This window comes from Urtica dioica, chromosome 5 (genome assembly GCF_054948205.1).
Source record: "Urtica dioica subsp. dioica isolate 48M chromosome 5, U.dioica_male_clone48M_v1_H2, whole genome shotgun sequence".
In the NCBI taxonomy this organism is placed as follows: Eukaryota; Viridiplantae; Streptophyta; class Magnoliopsida; order Rosales; family Urticaceae; genus Urtica; species Urtica dioica.
This window is the reverse complement of record NC_142760.1, coordinates 40674453-40692207: the sequence shown is the minus strand read 5'-3', so window position 1 is coordinate 40692207 and position 17755 is coordinate 40674453. Positions and strand designations below refer to the sequence as shown.

The 17755-nt window shown below is 35.8% G+C and overlaps 2 protein-coding genes and 2 pseudogenes across 3 annotated transcripts; 3 read left to right on the top strand and 1 right to left on the bottom strand.

Moving 5' to 3' along the window:
- The first annotated feature begins 1667 nt into the window (after nucleotides 1–1667).
- On the top strand, nucleotides 1668–2773 carry FADA (fatty acid desaturase A). Its single transcript, XM_089615666.1, has one exon. It carries the CDS (start codon nucleotides 1676–1678, stop codon nucleotides 2519–2521), a length of 846 nt encoding a protein of 281 aa, XP_089471792.1. The 5' UTR covers nucleotides 1668–1675; the 3' UTR covers nucleotides 2522–2773.
- LOC149398525 (fatty acid desaturase 4, chloroplastic pseudogene) lies at nucleotides 2764–3802 on the top strand (annotated as a pseudogene).
- Nucleotides 3803–11781: 7979 nt separating this feature from the next.
- Nucleotides 11782–12712, top strand: LOC149398524 (fatty acid desaturase 4-like 1, chloroplastic pseudogene; annotated as a pseudogene).
- Nucleotides 12713–15539: 2827 nt separating this feature from the next.
- Nucleotides 15540–17570, bottom strand: VPS22 (EAP30/Vps36 family protein). Of its 2 annotated transcripts, XM_089615356.1 has the most exons (8): nucleotides 17437–17570; nucleotides 17233–17351; nucleotides 17025–17135; nucleotides 16617–16752; nucleotides 16356–16510; nucleotides 16125–16232; nucleotides 15929–16018; nucleotides 15540–15797 (listed from the first exon to the last, which is right to left on the bottom strand). In XM_089615356.1, the coding sequence occupies exons 2-8, from the start codon at nucleotides 17281–17283 to the stop codon at nucleotides 15696–15698; spliced, it is 753 nt and encodes a 250-aa protein (XP_089471482.1). In that variant the 5' UTR covers nucleotides 17284–17351; nucleotides 17437–17570; the 3' UTR covers nucleotides 15540–15695. The 2 variants fall into 2 exon arrangements, with proteins under 2 accessions (XP_089471482.1, XP_089471481.1); XM_089615355.1 differs by lacking the exon at nucleotides 17437–17570 and having other exon boundaries at nucleotides 17233–17430.
- Nucleotides 17571–17755: the final 185 nt, after the last annotated feature.

Sequence of the window (17755 nt, the reverse complement as noted above, 5' to 3'; positions counted from 1 at the left end):
TAAAAGGTAGTTACACAACGATTAAAAATTATTTTGAAAAGCCATATCTTACATGCTAGCACATGGTTATTTCGGCTGTTGTTAAAGGTGGCTTTCACGCCGGTCAATGAGCACTACCTTGCACGACGGTTGTTTGACCATCGTACAAACCTCCATAATTTTTTTTTAAAATGCTTGAGAGCTTGTACAACGATCTTAATTTTAAGCCTTTCGTATACAAGAAGTATATTTTGAAACTGCTAAACTAGTAATGAGATAGTTATTCAAACTAGTAATGTTGGGGTACTGTCTTTGCAGATTGAAAAATCACTTTCTTTATGATCATTGGATCAAGAATGCTTGAATCCCTTCCTCAACGTAGTTTGAATTTATGGATTTTCTATATTAAAACTTCATGCAATTATTTTAAAAATAGATGTATATATAAAAAGAGATATTGAGGCGTTCTGAGAAATATATATTCAAATGCAAAATCTAAGATTATGAATTTGGAAACCTAATTCAAAATCAATAATAGCAAGTTCAACCACAATCCAAAACACTAATCTTCATGCAATTTGCACTCCAACCATACGATATAATGACCACCAAATTATAGTGTGGCTACAGTGCCACACTAAATTTAGTGCGGGTATTGTAGTACACAATAACTAAAAATTAATATGTTTGTGTACTTTTAATGTTTATATTTCACTACCAAACTAATTTATTTTAATTTTATTAGTTTTAATAATATAATAATAAAAATAGCATGTTTAGTGTGAAAACTGGTGTTCTGCTTGAAGTAGAAAGAAAAAATAAAATAGTGCTACAATTATACTAAAATAGTATAGTTTTGACATTAAATTTAATGTTGCAGTTCGAGTTGCTCTGAACAAATATATTATTGAGGAGACTCGGATACTTTTTGTATTTTTATCAATGAATTTTATATTGATTAAAGGAAAAGCCGCACAAGAAAAACTAGTCGGTGATATGTTTTGTAGTATAGACTATATAATACTGGAAAGATAAATTTCACTGCTAATTACAAGTTACACTATAAAAAAAATTAATATATAAATTTCCTGTAATTAGCAAATTTTTAGTAGTCTAGTTACTTATTATTTTTTATCCAAAAAAAAAAGTTACTTATTATTTAAATTATATAATGACAGATCTTATATATATGTTTTATTTCTATTGATGATCTGATATCACCCATAAAATAATAAATACAAAAAACTTTAACTGAGAAAACAATTTAAGAAGTCCCTAAAAAAAACACTTTATAAAGTCCTTGACAACCTCATCAAAATCTCTTTATTTATCACCCAGGGCTTGAATGAGGCCACATAAGCCATGAGGCAGTGGATATCCTTCAATTAATAATTTATGGTCCTGAATTTCAATGCAAAAGACTATGCCAACTTGCATAGTAGAGATCGCCCAAAATAAAAGTACTAAATAAATAAAGTACCGTTTGCATTCACTATAAAAACAAGACACATATTCGCTCTCAGCTCTACAGCTCTACAGATCATTCAAAGACTTGGAACTCCAAAAAAGCACCACGAAAACTCTCTTCCCACCACAAGTCCTAGCTATATGCCTCACCTCATATAGATATAATTGGCTTCTCTTAAAGACCCATATATAATTTTTATTTTTTATTTTTTCTCAAAAAAAAAAAAGAATGGCCATCTTATCTCAAACTCAAAGCAAACTCACATTGGACAAAACCCCCCAAACCCACGTCCACATTTTCCGCCGGAGCAGCCGGACGACGCGTTGCTCGGCCATCGACATCAGGCCCAATAAAACCGCACCGACCCGGCCCGAGGACCCGAGCCTGGTGTCCACGTGGCAGCACCGGGCCTGGGTCGGGGCCGGGTCGGGCGCTCTTCTGGGGTCCATGGCCAGGGCGGGCTCGGGCCAGGACTGGCTCGAGCCCGCCCTGGCGGGGCTAGCCGGGTACCTCCTGGCGGACCTCGCCTCCGGGGTCTACCACTGGGGGATCGACAACTACGGGGACGCTTCGACCCCAGTGTTCGGACCCCAGATCGAGGCCTTCCAGGGGCACCACAGGCGGCCCCGGACGATAACCCGCCGCCAGTTCGCAAACAACCTCCACTCCCTGGGCCGAGCCACGGCCCTCGCGGTCCTACCCGTGGACCTCCTGTGCTCCGACCCGGGGCTCCACGGATTCGTCTGCGCCTTCGCTGGCTGCGTCATGTTCAGCCAGCAGTTCCACGCCTGGGCCCACTCCGACCGGGCCCGCGTCCCGGGCCCGGTCGGCGCGCTCCAGGATCTGGGCCTGCTCGTCGGGCGGGCCCAGCACGGCGCGCACCACCGCGAGCCCTACGACACCAATTACTGCATCGTGAGCGGGGTTTGGAACGGGGTTCTCGACGGGATGTCGGTCTTTCTTGCGCTCGAGATGGTGATTTTCTTCGGGCTCGGAGTCAGGCCGAGGTCTTGGACCGAGCCCGGCTCGGAATGGACGGAGGAAATGACTGATGAGTCAACGACGGCAGTTTGAAGGAACTCGTACCACCATTTTTTTTTTTTTTTAATTTTTACACAAATATATATATATTCTTCCCAAAAGAGCCTTGGCTCGGCCTGTATATGATGAATCTGAACATTTTATCAGATTTCCCGCTTTTTTTTAGCGAGCCGTACGTGTGTAATTTAGTCAGTTCTTGTAACAGGTTTTGATTGAATTGCAAATAACGGGGTCAATGACTCGACGGTGTGGAACGTACACAAAATTATATGGATATGAAGCTTTTGAACCACTCATGTTCAAGTTAAGTGTGATTGTGATTGTTTTATGCTTTTCAATACACGAGAGAGAGAGAGAGAGAGAGAGAGAGAGAGAGAGAGAGAGTCCAATCATCCACGTACTTGTAATCCTAAATGACATAGGTTCGATACTACTTTACCGTATGATATTAGCGTTACAAAATTTACAAATAAGGAATACATGGGAAATTGAGAATCCTACATATATGGTTATGAAAACAACGGTAAAAATATGAAGTCTCCACCCCAAAAGTCTCTACTAATATTGGTCAAGGAAAAATTTACATATATACAAAAAAAAAAAAAAAGTGGTAGCTTTTTTTTTTTTGTTTTTGTGTGTGTGTGTTTGGTTTTGGTTTTGGCTTTTAGGAAAAATATACTGTGCTTACCTGGCGTCAGGCTGCGCCGCGGTGGGCCTCTCCCTATCCCGCTGCGTCCTCGGCGGGTCCCACGGCCACACCTGGCTCGACCCTGCCGCGGGGGCCGCCCTAGGATACGTCCTGGCCGACCTTGGCTCGGGGATCTACCATTGGGGGATCGACAATTCCGGCGACCCCACGATCCCTTTCGTGGGCCCGCATATCGAGAGGGCTCAGGGCCACCACACGTGGCCCTCCACCATCGCCCGCCGCCACGTGTTTCCGCTCGATTTCGTGATTCTCGACGACCCGGGTTTCCACGGCTTCGTGACCGCTTTCGCGGGCTGCGTGATGTTCAGCCAGCAGTTCCACGCCTGGGCCCACGCGGGGCCCGCCCGGGTGCCTCCACCTGTGGCGGCTTTACAGAGCCTCGGCTTCCTTCTCTCGCGGGAGCGACACGCGGTTCATATCACCGCCGCCGCTGGGGCCAGGATTCCAGCGGTCAAGGGTACTGCATCGTGAGCGGGATTTGGAACGGTCTTCTCGACGATTACATGGTATTCAGGTTGATCGAGATGTTTCTGTTCGTCAGGTTCGGTGTTCGTCCCAAGTGCTGGGACGAACACGAACACCACGCGACGGAGTTAGAACTTTGATGTCACCATGTATACTATATATCATATTAATTCACATATTTTGTTTCTCTTTGAACAACTATATGAATCGTCAAAGATTTGAATCACACATTTTTTTGAGAGGTATTTTTTGCTGTTTTATTAAAAACTTGAAATTTTGATTAATTTATAAATTTATTTATTTCAAATGACTATTTTGTATAATTTTACTATAAGATAAAAGGGTTCCACTTTCCGTGAAGCAATAGATATACTCACCGTGTCCTCAACTTTGGACCTATAGCTAATTATGTTTAGTCGGGCTCTGGAACAAGCTCCTCAATGATTACATGGTTTTCAAGTCGATCGAGATGTTTCTGTTCGCCAGGTTCGGTGTTCGTCCCAAGTGCTGGGATGAACACGAACACCAAGCGACCGAGTTAGAACTTTGATGTCACCATGTACACTATATATCATATTGATTCACATATTTTGTTTCTCTTTGAACAAGTTATATGAATTGTCAAAATTTGAATCACAGTGTTTGACAGTTTTTTGACACCGGTAGTTTTTTGCTATTTATTGAAAAAACTAATTTATAAATCAATTGATTTCAAATGATTATTTTGTATAATTTTTCTTTAAATTAAATCTATAAACTACAAGATAGAAGGGTTTCACTTTCCGTGATGCTATAGATATACTTCAACACAGTATTCACCGTGTTCTCAAATTTGGACCTAGCTAATTTTCAAATTTTGTTTTAGGCTTATAATTAGGTTTATTCGGGCTCTAGAACGCGGGCTCCTCGACGATTACATGGTTTTCAGATCATTGGGATGTTTCTGTTCGCCAGGTTCGGTGTTGGTGTCGTCCCAAGTGCTGGGACGAACACGAACACCAAGAGTCCGAGTTAGAACTTTGATTTGATGTGACCATTACACTATCATATTTACCGTTTTATTTGCGTTTTTTAAGCCATTCTATTTTAGTACATCATTTGGGAAAGTGTTTATATTGCACACATTTAAGTTTAATATTTGGGAAAAACATATTAGCATAGAGAAAACAAGTAAAATATATAATGTATATTTCAATTGTATTTATTAGGGTATTCAATCAAATTAGGTTAGATATATTTATTGTCTTGAATTTTTAGCAAAACTACTATTTTAGAATTTGCAGTATGTATTTTTAATTTGTAATGTCCATATATATATATATATATATATATATATATATATATATATATATATATATATATATATTACAAGAAGTATGTCACATGTATTGCAGCGAAATTATTAATATATTTTAGTCTGAAAGAGAAAAAGATATTGAGATATGTATAGAAATATCTAAGTTTAAAAAAAATTAAAATTTTTTAGAGATATTTTTATCTTACTTATTAAAAAAAAATCGGTACTAATGAGTAATACTCGTGTCTAGAGTCCAATCTCTTTTTTTTTAATAAAAAAAAAATCATTGTTCATTGAACAGTGATTTGTGTATGGAGATCAATCTTTCTATTTCATATATATGAAATAATATACTGAATTGTTTTCAATTATATTTTCGATATCAGTCGATAAGCGATATATGCAATATATGAGCAAAATAATTATTTATGCCAATGGATATTATATATGGATAGTACCTTTTTAGTGGTTTATATATTTTCAACATACTAATCATATGATATATAATACATATTTTTTTGTTATATTATTATTACCATTCAAGTAACTCATAAGCGTGTGTGTATATATATACACACGAGGTGATCAGAATGGTCCTCGAATATGCATTATATATTTATATATGATCTTGAGGATATATAGCACCTTTCTTTTTATTTACATATATTTATATTAATTTGCAATAAATATGGCGACGACCTACAATAATGTAATGGAGATAATATTCTAAATACAACGTACGTGTAGTATGGGAACAACTGTGGCGGCAACCATTTCCTCCATTCTAATAACGTAATGGAGATAAACGTGTAGTATGAAAAAAAAAAAAAGATTTGCCATACTCAAGATATCCCTAGAAGAAATAAAAAATAGCTAAATATAGTAATATATCATGTGATGATTATGAATACGAGTGCTGAATATGTTAAGTTGTTATTTCATCCGTTATATATTATCAATCAACGAATTTTCTGTGTGTTGCTTTGGAATTCCCGAAAATACTGACATTGCCATTCTTCAAAAAAAAAAAAAAATTCATTTCCCTTCAATATTTGTCATGCATATTGGGTTGTACGTAATAAATGTATGTTTAGTTTATTTTTTATTAGTTGGAGTAAATAATTGATTAGCTGGTGAGAAAGAAACAATTAATTGTTTTGTTGAAATAGTCTCTGATAGTCGTTTTTCTTAATTTTTTCTAATATTATTAGTCGCTGATTTTTTATTTTTCATAAATAACCGTTTTAATTTTTGAATTGTCAATTTTACTGTTAATCATATTTCAATAACTGTTAACAAGATCTCAATATATAATCAAATTTTAATAATTGTTAACCAGATTTTAATATCAACAACTTATAAGCGTCTCCATCAATTTTACTTCATTATTTATCTATGTGGTAACCAACAACTTATAAATGGAAGTGAGTAAATAACTGATTTTTTATACGATTATGATGGTTCTGTCCTTTCATCTCATCCATAACGAATTGTTTAATTATTGTTTTTTTAGTTGAATACAGAGTTTGAATGTATCGACATTCAATATCACTTGTGTGCAGTTGTATATTGTTATGAACATGGTTTGAAATTCCGGGGAAACCGGACGGAAACCGGTCCGGAAACCGTTTTTTTCAAAGTCCCGGTCCCGGTACCGGTATGTACAAAACCGTTCACTTTCCGTTTTTTTCTTGGATTCCAAGGAAACCGTTCCGGTTTCCGGGGAATTCCGTCCACTTTCCGGTTGTCTTTAGGCAATTTTTACGCATCTCGATGGAAACTTACCGGTAAGTGATCAAATACCGCTCAAATACCGACAATTCTTAAAATCTGATGATATTTAGTGTTCTTCACAAAATTTGTCGTTAGTTTTTTATAATTTAGTTCAAATTCTTAATTTTTAACTTCATTATTGTGTTTAATTTGAGTTTGTATCCAATTTTTTTCAATTTTTTTGTTACATTAGAAAATAGGATTTAGATTTGAATGCGTCTTCCAGTTACAACCAGGACTACTATCCACCAACAACTCTAGCTCCCGACACGGTGCGATCATTTCTAGGTTATCTCATCCACTCCATGTCTATATTGCTATAACTCAATATGAGTACGACTATCACTTGGACATGTACTTTCGTGCACATTCTCATTACATGAGTTGGTATGATTACTGTATGACCGCTGCATACCGTCGCTATCCATAGTAGTCTTTTTATTTCTTTTATGTTGAATTTGAACTATGGTATTTGGTGGATTGTGTTGAACTTTATCATTTTGGTTTGTACTTTACATTGAACTTAGTTTTTGTTGTGTTTGTAATATATTTGGTAATGTATTGAAACATTGTACACTATTTTTAATTTTATGAATTTTATCCTACGTATTTTGTATGTTTTTTGTATATTTCTTTTCTGGATTCTTCTCGGTAATACGGTATTTGAGGGTATTCTTCAACGGTAACGGTAAGTTCAACGGTACCGGTTTCCTTTTTTTTCCTGCTTTCCCCGGTATTCCTTTACGATACCAGCGGTTACCAGTAAATTTTGAACCTCCCAACGGTAACGGTAACGGTATTTAAATCCTTGGTTATGAATATGACGCATACTTGTTTAGTATGTTTCAGAAACGTCATGGTGTATTTATATTCATATGAATATATTACGTTCATCTTCATAATTTATTTTTAGTGTTGTTGATTGTATTGAATATTCCCTTATAAAATGAATTAAGAGAGGAAAAACTACTAACGATTATTTTATTTTTTTTTATATAAAGTTGAGTTTCGGTGACACCAAAACTATTAGCGATGGAAAAAACGGCGACCAGAACGGGCGTCGCTAAAGTTCAACAGCGACGCTTCTTATCACTTTTTAGCGACGCTTTAAAACGTCGTCATAAGTGGTTTTTTTTTTTCCTTGTAGCGCAAAGGCTGCCCTAATTATCCAACACGTTTTTATTTTCTTCCTAAAATCATAATCTAACGATTCCCTCCACCTGTTTTGGGGCCTTAAATATAACTGTCAAAACAAAACAAAAACAAAAACATTTTTGTTTATTCTCCCCAACAAAAGCCAACCAAAAGAAGAAAATTAAATTATGGCCAACTTATTATTCCTTTGAGCTTGAAGGTTATGCCATGTTCCACCAGCAATTTTCATGCATGGAAGATGTAGTCGAAAATCAAATGTGGTTTTTTCGACTTGTTGGATAAGTTTATGCTCTCCAGGTTTGAGCTTCTTTCATAGGCCAAATTCGAGGCCCCTTGTAATAATTTCAATTTTAAATTATCTTATTACTATATATATATATATATATATATATATATATATATATAAACAAAATAACATTAACAGTAAAAATTTATAAATAAACTTTTCTTTCTTTTTGAGATGCGAGTTTTAAAATTAAATCCTTACATTCAAGTTTATTTTACTACTCTTTTTTAATCGACAAAATAACGAGTCAATTCAGTCTCTTTTTATTTTTTTGCGCATCGATGATCTCAACTAGGATTTTATCAATTTTAACTTTGAAAAGCTTATTTATGTGGTAGCAACAAAAACAAGAATGGAACATTAATCCCTCGGCAACATAAACATTTTGTATCAACATTCTTGATACTATCATTTTTCTTTACAAAAATCCTTTTGAAGAACCTATCTGAAAAATTTAATTCATCAAATAAATCAAGCCATCTATATTCAAATTTCCATCATAAATTAAGAAATAAAAATCAGAATATCTTCATCTAATAAAATATACGCGACTTGTCATGTCTGTTTCTAGACGTGAGAACGTACATGATTTCTCGTTTATAGATACAAAATCAGGACACAAAAAATAATTATTTTCAAACGATTGCATTAAATATCTAATTTACTTTTGTATTCTATAAATATAAATATAAATTTTCCAATATTTTCTTTGTTATTTACAGTTTCAATTGACTTTTTTTTTCATAGTTTACGGTTTGACAACTATTTCTTCGGTGTGATTTATTTTAAAACTAGAGCAAAATCTTCAGAAAATTTATGAGAAAGAGCTATTTTTGAAATTTTATAAAATTTGATATATTAAAAGAATTAGCATTTTCAAATTTTGTATTCGTGTAACTATCTCTTACTTTGTTCAAAGATAGATTTGCACCAAAGTCACTTCTTATGAAAAAAATTGCATCTATGTCACCACCAAAAAACGTGTTGCAAGTAAGTCACTCTTATTTATTATTAGACCAAAATACCCTTAAAGTAGAACAAGAGTTAAATATTTACAAAACAAAAGTAGACTAGAAGAAGAAAGTAGAATCACTGTTAAATATTTACAAAACAAAAGTAGACTAGAAGAAGAAATCGATAATATGAAGCGCCTCGACTCCGACGAGGGTTACGGCGGCGGTGGCCTCGTCGGAGCGGCGATCGGCACGATGGTCGGAGCTTGAGCTAGAAAGATTAGGGTTTGGGAGGGAATTTGATAAGAGATTAGGGTTAGGGTGTGGATATGGATTCTTGTTTGATATAAAATAGAAGGGTAATTAAAACATTATATAAGTGACAAATATGCAAAAAAAAAAAAAAAGACACGAATGCAATTTAGACTCATTTGTGATACAAATGAAATAATGCGTTGTTGTTGTGACTTCAACAGCAAATTCCACTTGTTCAAAGGCCAACTGTGCCTTTAACTTTGCGGAAACTACCCCAGTTACCTTGTCTTAAAACTTTTTCTTATAATATCTCTTTACTCATTCGCTTTTAGAGAATACCTCATTTGGTGTATGTATTTTCTTATTATTCCCATACTTGAGTCTTCGTGTTCACTTAAAAAAACAAGTTCTTTTTCATGCTAGGCGATGATGAGAGGAAGATAATATTCGTGAAAGAAAGAAATTTTAGGTTTATGAAGATATAAGTATAATCTTAAGATTACTTTTTCAGGATATTTAGCTAGCGAAATATTTTAGAAATAATTACAAATTTAAGCTATTTATGGAATTCTATGTCTATTTTCAGATAGTTACGTAATCTCTCCTTTATCTTCTGAAAATCCCATCTGCTCCTTTATTAGTAGTGAAAAAAGTCTACAAGCCGATTTTCGTAAAATATTTCAATATTAACCACTAAACTTTTTATTCTTCATAAATAACTATTTTAACTTTTGATGTGTCCATTTTGCCCTTAATAACTGTTAATCAGATTTCAATAACTGTTGACCAAATTTCAATAACTATTAACAAGATCTCAATAGATGTTAACCAGATTTCAATAACTATTAATCGGATTTTGATATACTAATATTTTGAACCAGATTTCAATAATTGTTAACCAGATTTAAAAAAAAATTAAACAGATTTCAAAAACTGTTAACCAGATTTCAATAAATGTTGATTAGATTTCAATAACTGTTGACCAGATTTCAATAATTGTTGATAAAATTTGGAGCACAAGGGTATTTTTGTCAGGAGAATAAAGAAACGGTTACTGCCGAAATATTTTAAAAACATGAGTGAAATATAAAAAATGATGCACGTTTTAAGCTAGTTATGAAGCCCTTACCGACATATTCGTATTGAGAGCCGATGTTGTGAGGGAATTGAACAGGAATATTTGATTTGTAACAAAATAATAGATTTTATGACAAGTTCATCATTAAAATAAAAATAAAAACAGATGACGAATTTAGCAATAAACATCGAAAAAATAATTTTTGGCCCAAAACATCTTCAGGGTTAGGGTACATTTGTTTTTTTACATCGGGAAAATGAGAGCTAATAAAAAATTTATAAGTCATAAATTACTTCACTCATTCTCATTGTCATTTGATTTTGAATTTTGGAATAGAAAACTTAATCACTTTAGTGCGTAATTCTTATTTTTTTTGGAATTGTAGTAATTGAAAATACTTCTGACGGGTGAGTAAAGTATTATTCTGTATAACCAAAATTAAAGGTCTTGTTCATTCAGACAACATAACTTTTATTCCTTACAATTCATGTTGAGTTAGAATTAAGTTATTTTACCAATTCAAATACTTAATTTATAATTCTCAAATTGAAATTGAGTGCTGGAATCAAGCTGGGTGCAGACTTACCGGACACAATTAGACACGTATACATGACATCTGATTCGTTCACATTTCCAAACAGAAGTATTGGTGGATGAACTGCAATGGCATTTTCTATTATATGACTATTAAATTATAACAAGGAAAATATATTTATTTGTTGATATCCACAAATATATAAACAAATTAAGGATGATTTTGTACACAATCTCGTCATATACGCGTTTTATATAAGTAACATTAAAAATCAACAAATGCCTTATTATATATTTGTATAAGATTAATTATGAATATCTAATTTTTAGATTGAAAAAAAAAATACCTATTAAAAAAACATACTTTGTCTCGTGCAACTTTATGTCACCCTTACGATCAATTAGCTATATAGGAATGAAACAAATATTAATAAAGAAAAACAGTAATAATGCCGTGAATAAGTATAGAAGTACTCCAATCTGCATTTTCTTTTTTTTCAAATAATTATTTGAAATATTATCGTGGCCACAAGGGAAACCTAAATATCAACTCCTTATTAATCAACAAAAAAACAATTAATTGCGTTAAGCAACAAGCTAATATATGTCTGTATGCTATGATTGAGCATTGTGGATCATATCCTAAGACTTTGTCACACTTTTATCAAGATAATATATAATATATTTCGCATATACATACTTATAAAAAGCTGAGCTGCTAGCCATGTTTTTCCTTGCATATTGATAAAAAGAAAACAAAAAAACACAATCAAAAGGAAAGTCTTACAATGTTGCATTATCCTAAGCCAAGCAATCGGGATGGGTCGACACAAGACCCGAGCTTACTCTCCACGTGGCCCCACCGCGCGTGGGTGGCGTTTGGGTGCACTGCAGTCTTGGCCACTCTGGCCAAGTCCGCAGTGGCCTGGCCTACCTCTGGCTGGGTGGGGCCCGCGGTGGCCTGTCTGGCGGGGTATCTATTCGCCGACCTAGGGTCCGGGGTCTACCACTGGGCCATCGACAACTACGGGGACGCCTCGACCCCAGTGTTCGGACCCCAGATCGAGGGGTTCGAGGGCCACCACCACCATCCTCGGAAGATCACCAAATGCGAATTCGCCAACAACATGCACGCCACGGCGCGGGCCACCGGACTCATCACTCTCGTCCCCTTGGCACTCGTTGGAAATTGCGGGGCCCTCGCTTTCGCGGGAGTCCTAGGTGGCTTCGTCATCTTCAGCCAGCAGTTCCACGCGTGGGCCCACGCCACCGCGAGCGAGGTCCCACCAATGGTTGCGGCGCTCCAGCGGCTCGGCATCCTCATCTCGCCTATGCAACACGCGGCCCACCACCGTCCAAAGCACGCCACCAATTATTGCATTGTGAGTGGTCTTTGTAATGATTTTCTCGACGATTGGAAGGTCTTTCGTGCCTTAGAGACGGCCTTGTTTTTAGTGCTCGGTGTTCGTCCGAGATCATGGGGCGACATGGTCGAATGATCATCATGAGATATTATTTTAAGTAATTTGATGTAATTAACATCTTAAATTCATCGATAATGATAATGAGATGTGTAACTCATGATCGTATGATACTTGTTTGGTTCGTTGGAGATGTAAATATCCGAACGAATTTTTAAAAATTTAAAATCTGTATTGAAAATTATAGGTGTTGACAATTGTCCATGTATAATGTTGTTCATTCAAAATTGATTCTTTACGTGATTTGTTAGTTATATTTAAATCATTGTTGTAAGGGATTATCTATCCCCTCCAGTGAAATTTTATTGCTTCTTCATGTGTTTTATTTATTAATATAGATTAATATATGATATTTTTATGAGGGGATTGGAGTCTTGGATATATTACGAATTACGCATATATGGCTTCACCGTTTGCCATTTGGAGATTAGCAGTATTACATGTTTGTTCACATATTTGGTGCGACGTAGAGTATACACATCTTACGCGTAACAAGGAAATAAATGAATGAGCATTTTTTTTCCGAAGGAGATTTTGGATACTTAATGTTGACTAACTCAACTTTAATTCTTTTTGTTGACAAGTGTATTGCCACATGGAAAATATGTAATTCCTTTTGCTTTATTCTTTCCTCGATTATTATAAATAGAGCGTATTTTCACGGATTGAATCTCGGAATTCCGGGCTTGAAGAAGAGAAGACGAAGAAGAAAGGAAAAACCTCGCTGAATTCATTTGAATTAATGAATCAAAAGCAATAGAAAGGCACAGTACTTAAATAGATTAACTACCGACTAAGCAAAGGAAAAGATGATAGTCCTCACTTATTAACACAATAGAGAGGGCAAAACCGTAAACTAATAAAACAAACTAAATAGCCATTCGATGAAGATTGCGCTATCGGTGAAGAACAAGCTTGGCTTCATCGACGGTTCTATTCCGAAACCAGACGGCTCTGACCTAAATAGTCCTCGCTACGTGGAAGAGAAACAAAAATATAATAATTTCTTGGATCCACCACTCGATTGTGAAAGAAATTTCTTTGAGTGTCTTTTACGGAAAATCTGCACTAGAAATTTGGAAAGATCTTGAAGAAAGGTTCCAGCAATCCAATGGACCAAAGATGTTCCAACTGCGGCGAAAAATCATGAATCTAATTCAAGATCAGAAGCCGGTTCGTGTCTGCTTCACCAAACTGAAGACGTTGTACGAAGATCTGAACAATTTCAAGCCAGCTTGTGCCAGTACATGTGGTGGATCAAAGGAATTGCTCGAGTTCTATTAGAATGAATACGTTATTAAGTTCCTAATGGGACTGAACGAGACCTACACCACAGTTTGAGGCCAAAATCTTGATGACAGATCCAAGATACCTCCAATCAACAAGGTCTTCGCTATGGTGTCACAAGAAGAAAGACAGAGATCAATTGGTGCAGAAACGATCAGTGGTCAAGACCTCTCAGGATCAGTTGCCATGTCTGTTAAAGATGATCAAAGGAACACTAGAATAAATAGAGGCATCCGGTGCGACGATTGTCGCACCTAATGCCCCAAAAGTCGCACCTAATATCCTTCCTCACCAGAAATGTGAATTTGTAGTAGTTGAAGTTCAGCAACATGAAAGATCCCTCGGTATCTGCACACTACAAGATTGTTGGTCATACAATCGACAAGTGCTACAAGCTTCACGGCTATCCGCCTGGATACAAACCGAAGTTCAAGAGTCAAGCCAATGTCGCAGAAGGAGTTGGCAACCATAATGACCAAATGCTTCAAATGATGTCAAGTCCACCAATTGATTCACATGTTGTCAAACTCCCTCACAACAAGCAATGGACCAAATGCTTCAAATGATGTCAACATCGCCTCTTTCACCTCAGGTTCTTAATGATACAATAACAGTACATGTTATTCTTCCATTTCAAATAATTCACGGATATTAGATTCTGGCGCTTAAAGCCAAATTTGTGCAAATAAGTCTTTATTCTACAGTTTAAGATCTTTGTACAATTCCACTCTCACCCTGCCTGATCACATGGTAATATTTGTTCATAAGTGTGGAGACATTCACCTTAGTCCATCTCATGTTCTTAAAAATGTTCTGTATATTCCTGGTTTTAAATTAAATTAAATTTGATTTATATAACTGTCTTAACTTCATAATCAAATGTTATTGTCTCTTTCTCATATTCTGGTTTTGAAATACAAGACATCAAGTCCAAGAGGATGATTAGCAAGGGTGATGGACTAGCATACTTGTATGTGCTGAATGAAGGACACAAAGCTGACATCAATGTTCTCTCGGCTCAGATTTGGTACAACAGATTCGGTCGCCTCTCTTTTAAGTGTTTAGAATTTTTAAAGAATAAGCTTGCATATGTTTCTTGTAACAAAAACATACCTTGTCATGTTTGCCCTTTAGCTAAGCAACGGCGGTTACCGTTTGTTTCTCACAATTATACTGTCTAATAATGACTTTGATCTCATACACTGTGATGTATGGGGAGTCCTTATTATACTACTTCTCATTCTAAATATAGGTTTTCTTAACCTTGATTGATGATTGTAGACGATATTGTTGGATATACTTAATGAGAAACATGTCTGATGTTAATACTATTGTACAACGTTTCTGTGCTATCATTTCAACTCAGTTTTCTGCAAGTGTTAAACATTTTTTAGATCTTATAATGCACGTGAGTTAGTCTTTGCAGATTTCTTCTCTAAGAACGGTATCACAAGCCTTTGTGGAAGAAGTTAGCAGACACTTGTAGGACTGTTCTAATCATGATGAAAAAGCACTTGTTGAGTTAAGCTTGACGAGTCATTAATTTTAGAGGGGATAGAGAACATCTGCTTTTGGCCTGTTTTCACTCCCAAATGGATATGTGTTAATTTCTTCAAGGATCTCCTTTTACAAGCCTCTGGAACGCAAAAGGGGTGTTGGAGATTATCCAAACATCTCCAAATTCGTTTTTTTTTCTTTGAATTTGCGGAGGCTGCAAATAGAGATTGGGTTCTCGCTAACAAACTATGGCACATCAACAAAGCATTTACGACGATATGGACCCAAGGGCAAGTTATGATTTCAAATAAATAAGGAAAGCGAACCACTTTCCATTTCAAAATTATATTACATATTTTACTCGAACTGTATAATAGGCTACAACGTGCCAAAGAAGCTTACAAAATGTGTGGGATTTATCTTGCTCGATGCCATTGTTATGAATCGACTCCAACCGAAGAAGCAATAGGAGAAACGCAGGGGAACCAGTACCGGCGTTTACCGTCCCTATGGCCGTCGTCGATCATGGCAAGACCTTCCTGTGATACGTCAACAATATATACGTTGTTCAGAGAACTTCCACGATTTCCCCGTTATGGGTATATATCGGTTCGTATATATGAAAAGCTGAAATAGGTGAAATAGGAACATAAATCTCTTGTAAACTCACATCTAGCAAAGTGTCTAAAGCATCGCTGGCTCGACCGGCTGTCCAAGAAAGACGCCTCTCTACTTCATCAATGGTCACAAACCCTTGAGCCTAAAATAAAAATAAAATTTAAAATTAAAAAAGGGACATTAGTCCATTTAAAATGAACAATGTAGTCATGAGCTTATAGAGTAACCAATAGATAATAGATGTTAACCTGGGCAAGCTCTAATATTTCATTATGGTCTTTGTTCAACTCCGTCGGAACAGAGCGAACAAGCTTTCTCTTTCCCACAGAAATCACTTCGAAACCACTGCCCAAAACCTGGAATATAGACGCATCAGAAAATTACATATAAAGCCCTTCGACGGTATCAAATTCGTTCAGAGAGAGAGTATTAAAAAATCTCTTTGCTTTTGCAGTTTCAAACAGTCTCATAAAATATACCTTCAGTTTACTTATAGCTCGCAGGCAATCATCCTCGGATACAGCTTCTCGATCACTCTTTCGCCTCTTCCTAAGCACATTGCAGAGCTCCGATAAGCTGATCAAGCCTCCGTTGAGAGGTCTCGTCGCCAAACAAATATCAACAATTTGCACACCTGTCTAACCAGAGAGCCCGGGTTTTAACAACTACTTAATCCCAATATATACCACCAAACACGAACTAGAACTTCATGAAATATCATAAAATGAAAAGAGACAAACCAAGCTCATAATAGAAGTCGCCGATTCCCAAAAGCTCTGCCCAGAAGCCCTTGTTCGAGGCCAAAGGATCTACTCCGACCTTAGTGCACATCTCGTGGAACTGCGATCTAAAAGCCGGATTCTTACGTATGTCGTTCTGCGAATCAACGAAACATATAAGATGTTCGAGTATCTCGAAATACACAATCATCAACCAACTACCCAGCCAATATTTATCAGTACAATATTTATAATGCCTCATAGTTATACTGACCTGTGTATATACACCTCACTGATGATAGGAAAGTAAGGAAATTATGAAGTTTCAACCATTTATATTTACATCATTTACTGGAAATTATACTCCACATCTGATAGCACATCAAAAGACATAATATTGTAATGATTGAGAACGAAAATCGAAAGTACCTTGTGTTTGCGAGCGAAATCTTCCAACTGAGAGCGAAAAGTCGTAAGCTGTTCCTTCATAAGATCGGTCCTGATCTTCGCTACATTTTCTCCGAGCAATCGATATTGATCCTACAAAATTAACACACACAGGTTTCAATAATATATATATATATATATATATATATATATATGAAGCGAATTCAATGTAGTTGACGAAGAAACGAACCCTAGCTGCCGCGGCGGTTTGTAATCCACCGATTCCAGGTCGTCTTCTCATCTTCAATTTCTAGGTCTTGTTCTTCGTTTGACCGATTGAATTTCTAGAGAATAAATAATTTTTCTACACTGAAATAAACACAGACGATCAATTGTTAAAGGTGAAATAGAGAGATGTAGATAAGCATTTTAAGCTGCTGATCAATTGACTTACAATTTTTGTTGTTCATGAGCATTGAGGATTTACCGTTAAACCAAGCTCTGAAGTTGTGTATTTTTGCCATTTTGAAAATTATAAAAGCAAAATGTCAAAAATTTAGAATAATGTGTGTGTTTGAGCAATTAATAAAATTTAATGATTGCTTAAACAATAAACAATCATTTTGATAGGCTTGAAGAACACTGGGATGGAAATGATATATTCCCTTTACCAAACTCTTTGTTTTGATTTTTTTTTTTTTTTCAATGGATTATTTTGACCTATTAAGCTTTAAAGGGTTTTTATTTATTTGTTTTTTAATTATTTCATTCTT

Bases quoted from the DNA above. Each gene is read 5' to 3' on its own strand.
- FADA (XM_089615666.1), top strand. From the start codon at position 1,676: ATGGCCATCTTATCTCAAACTCAAAGCAAACTCACATTGGACAAAACC.
- VPS22 (XM_089615356.1), bottom strand. From the start codon at position 17,283: ATGAGAAGACGACCTGGAATCGGTGGATTACAAACCGCCGCGGCAGCT. The intron at 17,136-17,232 runs GTTCGTTTCTTC...TTAATTTTGTAG, and splicing joins AAACCGCCGCGGCAGCTAGG to GATCAATATCGATTGCTCGG. The intron at 16,019-16,124 runs GTTAACATCTAT...TTTTTATTTTAG, and splicing joins AAATATTAGAGCTTGCCCAG to GCTCAAGGGTTTGTGACCAT.